This window comes from Entamoeba dispar, genomic scaffold (genome assembly GCF_000209125.1).
Source record: "Entamoeba dispar SAW760 scf_1105229463659 genomic scaffold, whole genome shotgun sequence".
Lineage (NCBI taxonomy): Eukaryota > Evosea > Mastigamoebida > Endamoebidae > Entamoeba > Entamoeba dispar.
The window spans coordinates 71510-78028 of NW_001855803.1; the positions used below are offsets into that span (position 1 = coordinate 71510).

General features: G+C 25.5%; 4 protein-coding genes across 4 annotated transcripts in view, besides 8 other annotated features; 1 reads left to right on the plus strand and 3 right to left on the minus strand.

Moving 5' to 3' along the window:
- Positions 1-66: part of a sequence feature (AT_rich) that runs on past the window's edge.
- EDI_202770 (AP-2 complex subunit beta-1, putative) lies at positions 59-1741 on the minus strand (the record flags this gene model as incomplete). The annotated part of the gene is made up of 2 exons (XM_001741251.1): positions 59-1531; positions 1589-1741. 2 exons carry the CDS (start codon positions 1739-1741, stop codon positions 59-61), a joined length of 1626 nt encoding a protein of 541 aa, XP_001741303.1.
- Positions 169-224: a sequence feature (AT_rich).
- Positions 1533-1583: a sequence feature (AT_rich).
- Positions 1703-1762: a sequence feature (AT_rich).
- A 25-nt stretch (positions 1763-1787) lies between these two features.
- Positions 1788-1835: a sequence feature (AT_rich).
- A 267-nt stretch (positions 1836-2102) lies between these two features.
- Positions 2103-2152: a sequence feature (AT_rich).
- A 19-nt stretch (positions 2153-2171) lies between these two features.
- EDI_202780 (40S ribosomal protein SA, putative) lies at positions 2172-2936 on the minus strand (the record flags this gene model as incomplete). The annotated part of the gene is made up of 1 exon (XM_001741252.1): positions 2172-2936. One exon carries the CDS (start codon positions 2934-2936, stop codon positions 2172-2174), a length of 765 nt encoding a protein of 254 aa, XP_001741304.1.
- A 91-nt stretch (positions 2937-3027) lies between these two features.
- Positions 3028-3134: a microsatellite.
- A 47-nt stretch (positions 3135-3181) lies between these two features.
- Positions 3182-5482, plus strand: EDI_202790 (exocyst complex component, putative; the record flags this gene model as incomplete). Its single annotated transcript, XM_001741253.1, has 1 exon — positions 3182-5482. The coding sequence occupies one exon, from the start codon at positions 3182-3184 to the stop codon at positions 5480-5482; it is 2301 nt and encodes a 766-aa protein (XP_001741305.1).
- An 820-nt stretch (positions 5483-6302) lies between these two features.
- Positions 6303-6416: a sequence feature (AT_rich).
- Positions 6417-6424: 8 nt separating this feature from the next.
- EDI_202800 (uncharacterized protein) overlaps positions 6425-6519 on the minus strand; it is a gene marked incomplete at both ends in the record, with an annotated part of 563 nt that continues 468 nt past the window's right edge. Inside the window, one exon of the mRNA XM_001741254.1 lies at positions 6425-6513. Within this exon, the coding sequence (XP_001741306.1) occupies positions 6425-6513 (89 nt within the window). The remainder of the gene's footprint in view (positions 6514-6519) is intronic.

The following is a 6519-nucleotide window of genomic DNA, read 5'->3' on the forward strand; positions in this document are numbered from 1 at the left end:
TTATTTATTTTTTAAAAAAAAAAGAATAAAAAAATATATAATGAAATATATATTTCAATTAATAATGATGAAGAAATACTATTTCTTTTAATTTCATTAAATTTGTATCAATTAAATTGAGATAATATTTTGAACGAATTTTTAAATCTATTTCTTCATCTTCTAAACATTTTTTTGTTATTTCTTTTAATATTATAGAACATTTTTCTTTATTATTAATAAATCCTTTAACACTAGCTGTTAATAATGATTGTTTATTTTGTAAGGTTAATGTTTTCCAATGTTCTATTGCTTGAATAAATATATCTAAATTAAAACATTCTTCATATTCTCCACAAATATAAAATACATGAGTAATATCTTCTTCATCACATTCAAAAATACTTTCAGCATCATCAAATAAATAACTAATATATTTAATTTCATCAGAACTAATATCATTATAATATTCTATTAATCTAGCTATTCCTGAAAATAATTTAATTTCTACATATCTTCTTAATGGTTTATTTAATAATTCAACAAATGAAGAAATAATAATATTAGCATTTTCTCTTGATTGATATCCTAATTGAACTAATCCATTAACAATATATTTTTGAATAGTAGTATCTAATATTAATGTTTTAAAATGTTTCATTAATTTTTTAAGTCTTTCTGTTGATGTATTAATTTCTAAAATTTTCATTTTAATCATTACAATTTCTTCAGGATCATTATATGTTGGAATAATAATAGATGAATCCTTAAAAAATTCTTGATATTTTTGAGTAATTGATAATATTCCATTTAATATTACACTAACTATTTGTGCATTAACTGTTGAATAATAATTATAAAGTCCAATATATCCATCTGTAGCTCGTTGAAGAATATCATTTGTATATGTTTCTTGTTTAATAAATTTTTCACTAATATATAAGAATAATTCAATTGTTTCCATTACTGGTGCTGGATCTAATGAATCAATAAATTCATCAAATATATTCATAATATGTTCAACATCTGAATATTCCATTATTTCACAATTTCTTAATAACATTGCTGCTTCTGCAACTTCAATAGGTTGAAGTCTATTAATCATTCCAACAATATGTTCAATATTCTTTTTAGTCATTGTAACTTTTCCATCATTAATTTCTTTTAATATAATCAATGCATCTAATGAAATTGATGGATCATTATCTAATGTTAATCTAACTATTTTAGGAATAAAATCCGTTTTTGATTTTGTCGTTGTAACTTTATCTTTAAAAACTTTACCTAATGCCATTAATGAACATCTTCTTACATATGTATTATTATCATCCAATAATCTATCTATTTCATCATATAAATGTTCTCTTACTGTATCAACTTCAAAATTTGACATACATCTAATTGCTAAACCTCGTACAATTGGGTTACTATCTCTACAATCTTTATAAAATGTATTAACACATAAAATAGATAATTCTGGATATTTTTCTGAATATGTACAAAGATACATATATACCATTTTCTTTAATTCAATATCATCTGTTTCACATGCCTTTTATATATATTAATATCTTTTTTTTTTTAAATTTTTGAATAAATAAAAACAAACCATAATAACATCAGCAAATAATGGTGACATATCAACTCCTCTTGTAGATTGAATTATAATATTTTGAATAACTGATTTTGTTTCATCAATATTTCTTGATGAAATAGCTGATTGTAATTTATTTTGATAATTTTTAATTTCTCTTTTAATCATACAAAATATAAAATAATTATTGAGATGGTTATTATCTAGTTTCTAGAAAAAATATAATATCAATTTCATTTCAAAATATTTTTTTTAAATTAATGTTTATGTTTGTCTTTCAATTGAACATTCTGATATCACACTTAATTTAGTTTCATTTCTACATTCTCTAATTCGATGTTTACTTGAATCAACTCCTTCTGATTGAATGATATAATACATTCTTTCATATTCATTATCAACTCTGTGTGTTGAGTTGTGTTCAGTTAAAAATTCATTAGCAAGTTCTGATTCCATTGTTAAATGGAAACTCTAATTATCTCTTTTTATATTAAACATAACTATTTCAATTCATAAAAATCCACTAATCATATTTACATATTAATTACAATTTTTAAAATAAAAGAATTTTTTAAAAAAGAATTTGGACTAATTTAATTTAGTTCTTCTTTTGATCGTCCCATTCAGTTGAAGCAACAGTAGCATCATTAGCTGCCTTTTTGTCTTCGACTTTTGCAACTTTTTCTTCACCAGCAATAACTGGAGCATCCTTCTTAGCATCAAGTTCTCTGTGGAGGAAAAGATCAACCATAACATCCCATTTTTCATCTCTAGCAAGTTTTCCTTGATATCTAAGGATTTCTCTAGTTAACATCCACCACATAAGACCAATTGAAAGTCTTGATCTGTTATTGCATGGAATAGCAATATCAACATTCTTAAGGCTATTATCTGAGTTACAGAATGCAATAGTTGGAACATTAATGTATCCTGATTCTCTAAGAGCTTGATGATCAACAGATGGATCTGAAACAATAATAAGTCTTGGTTCCATGAACTTCTTTTGAATTTGATTAGTGAATGATCCTGGTGTAAATCTTCCAGCAACAGCAGTACATCCAGTGTATTTCATGAATTTAAGTGATGCTCTGTGAGCCATTTCACGTCCAGCAACAGCAACTACATCAGATGGTGTTTCATTGGAAATACCAGCAATGACACGAGCAGCAAGTGAAAGTTTTTCCCAAGTCTTCATGAGATTGAAGATACATTCGTTGTTGTTTCCTCTTTCATAAATATATTCTTCCATGGCAAAGTTTAAGTTAGTAGCTCCAATATGGACACGGCAAGCAACCATCATTTTAATATCTTCAGCTGATGGTTTGAGAATATCTGGGAAGTTAATTTTGACGTTCTTGCTCATGAAGTCTCATAAATTAAATTACAGAAAAGGTTTAAATAGTAGAGAGGGTTAGAGTAGTAAGATAAACTATAATTTACTATAATTTTATCATAAGAAGATAATACAAATTAATTTAATAAAAAATAGAATAAATTATTATTATAAGTTAAGAAGAGTTTTATATGAAAAAAAATGCAAGAAAATAAAAATAGAATAAAAATAGTTCAGAAGGAGATAAAAATAGGAATAATCTAGAAATTAAACAAATGATTTCAACTAGTCTTGTAAAAACATTTGTTCTTGCTAAACAAGAAGAAAAAAAACTTACTATGGAAGAAGAGGCAGAACAAAAAGCCATTAATGAGATAGAAAGATTATTTGGTTCTGATAAATCAACAGGAACTATTAATGAAAGAGAGATAGAGGCACTAGAAAAATCAGAGTCATTAGATGCAAGACTAAAAACAAGAATTCAAGAAGAATTAGAAGGATTTTCTATTGGATTAAAATTACTTGAAAAATCACAAGAAAATGCAACAGAAATCGATAAATTATCATTAGAAATTGCAGATATTTGTCAAGCATGTGATGATTTATTTCAAAACTATGCACTTGTTAAAGAAATTACTACAATTAAAAGAAATTTAAAAGAAGTTATTGAAACAGTAAAATATTTAAAGTGTTTAAAAGATAAAGTCAAAGAAGTTGAAGAGTTATTAAAAGATGAACAAAATTTATTAAGAGTTCATTCAATAGTTCGTACATATGAAATGTTAAGATTAGCCATTGAAAAACAAATTAGAAAATTTGGACTTCCATATACAGCTGATGTTGATCCATATTTTCAACAAATTACACAAATAAGACAATTACTAACACAATCTATTGATGACATTTTTGAAGAATTTATTGAAAGAGCAAATAAAAGACCAGAGATTTTAGTTAAAATAGCAGTTATTACAGAAAGAGATAGAAGAGACAGAGAATTAATTAAACAACAATCTAAACTTGAAAATTCAAAGATTCAACAATACGAATATGATGGCGTTGATTATGTTCAAAAAATTCAAGGACTTGTTAAAACAGCAGCTGAAAAATCTATTTACAAAAAATTTGAAATTGCTGACCAACCATGGATTAATACATCTCCTACTATGAAAAGTCTTCAAGACTATCTCGATGAACTTACTATTGCATCATTTGATGCTGATGCATGTTTTCCACCAGAGTATCAAATTAAAAATATTTATCTTACTTCCACAACAACAAAACTATATGACCTATTTAAATTATGGTCTAATGCTGATCCTGATAAATTAGGTGGAACTGTTATTGCAAATACTACTATTATTTCATTATTAAAATGGGTTACTGATGATTTCCTACCAACAATGACAAGAATTGGTATTCCATCTGATTCTGTACCTAATTTTTATGAAGCACTTCGTGGAGCACAATTACAATATCGTGAAAGAATTAGAGGAAAAATGTTTGAATGGGTACCAAATATTGCGAAAGAAGACGTTAAACAAACACCATCAACAATTAATAATTTATTATATACTACAGCTCCAGTAGATTTATTTGGTATTGTAAAGGAACAAATAGAAATTGCTAAAACATCAAAGAATAGTGATTTTATTTATGAAGTAGTTAATGCGTTAGTTACTCCATTGGAATTATATTCTACTGTTGTTAGTAAACAGTTAAAAGATAGTCTTGCATATAATAAATTAACTGAAGAACAACAAGAAGAAACAGAAGATGTTTCGTTACCTCTTGGATATGTCATTTCAATAATTAATAATTCTAATGCATGTATTGAAAAAACAGAAGATATGTTATCAAAAGTTACTGAAATTATTGGAACAGAATTAGCAGATAAATTTGATTTTTCTACAGTTATAAGTTCATTTGATAGATTAATAGATGAAGCGTGTTTTTATATTAGAGAAACTATAATGGATGATTGTGAAGTAAAAATTAAAGATTTGTTTGAAGATGAATATTATGGAGATGATGACTGTATAGAGATGATTGCTGGATGTATTCAAGAATATGCATCTTCAGATTTACAACCAAATTTATTAAAAATATATGTAGAGGATATTGTTGATAAATGTGTTATTGATTTAATTAATAAATACGTTACTCAATTAATTACAAAGAAACATAAATTTAATCGTAAAGATAGAACTAATACAGGAGATATGATTGCAAAAGATTCAGAAACAATAAATTCTTTCCTTCAAGATTTTGTAAATAAGAAAAAATTAATGGGACATTTAAATGTATTAAGAGGATTTTCTCAATTATTAAAAGAAGAAGCTGATGCAGTTAGAAGTGGGTATAATATTATTTTACAAGACTATAAAGACTGTCCTGTTGAAATTGTTAGATTTTTAATTTCTGAACGTGACGATTTTGGATCAAGTGATAAAGACACTGCTTATGAAAGTTTACAAAATGTTTATGACCAATTAAATGTTGATTTCTCACGTGTAAAACCAACTATCTTTAGTACTCTTCAGATACCATCAAAGCTCAACTTCATCAAGCCAAAATAACTTATAGTTTTTGATGTTTTATCTTTATCCTCTATTTTTTCTATGAAACAATGAAAAAAGGGTTTTTGGTAGAAAAGAAAAAGAGAGTGTTATATTGAAGTTTTTGATTCTTTTGTCCAAAAAGAACTATAAAATTCATTGAACAACAAATGGATACAAACGACTCTGAATGGGAACAAGAACTTTTTGATGACCACTTTACAACTGTTCTTAATCTCTTCCTTGAACGAATTAAAAATGATCCATCATTCACTATGGAAGAATTACAAAAGTATCTTGATTTAGCTTATCAGAACCAAGATGATAATTGGATTGGAAATGGTCGTGTATTGGCAATCAAAAATAATGCACGTGTTGCTGCTTTAGAAATGGTTATGACTGAATGGAAGAAAGTAATTGAAGAAGAAAGAGCAGCTGGTAAAATTCCTGAAGGTGTTCAATTTTAATGGTTCTATTGAAAAATGTTTCTTTTATATATTTTGTTTTTTTTTTGGTTGAGTGTTGTTAAGTTTTTTCTTTTTATATTTCATTTTATATGGTATTGATTAACTTCTTTTTAATCTGTTATATTATATAGAAATACAATTTAAATAATTGAGTTGCTGTTAAACATTTATTTCATTTACAATCATCCATTATTAATTAAGTCTCTTGTTAATAAGTTTTTGGTGTATAAATTAAATGACACAAAAAAAAAAAAAGAAACTAAATTATTAACTGTTCCAGAAGTATTATAATGAGATTCTGTTTTAACTTAAAAAGAGAGATGAGAATATTCTAATACATTCCAAAATAATAAACTCGAAAAAGTATTAAGATGAAAATATATAACAAAATAATAATCAATTTAACTACTTACTTAATTAATTGTTTTTGTTAAATTAAAGAAGAAAAAATGATATCAAAAACTAATAAAAATTATTCAAATAATAATGAAACCAATCATTGAGCTGCTGCCAACTTTTCTTTTAATTCTTCTTTTAATCGAACAACACTGTCTTCTATCATCTTTTTAAAAGCAGTCTCAAATGCTTTAT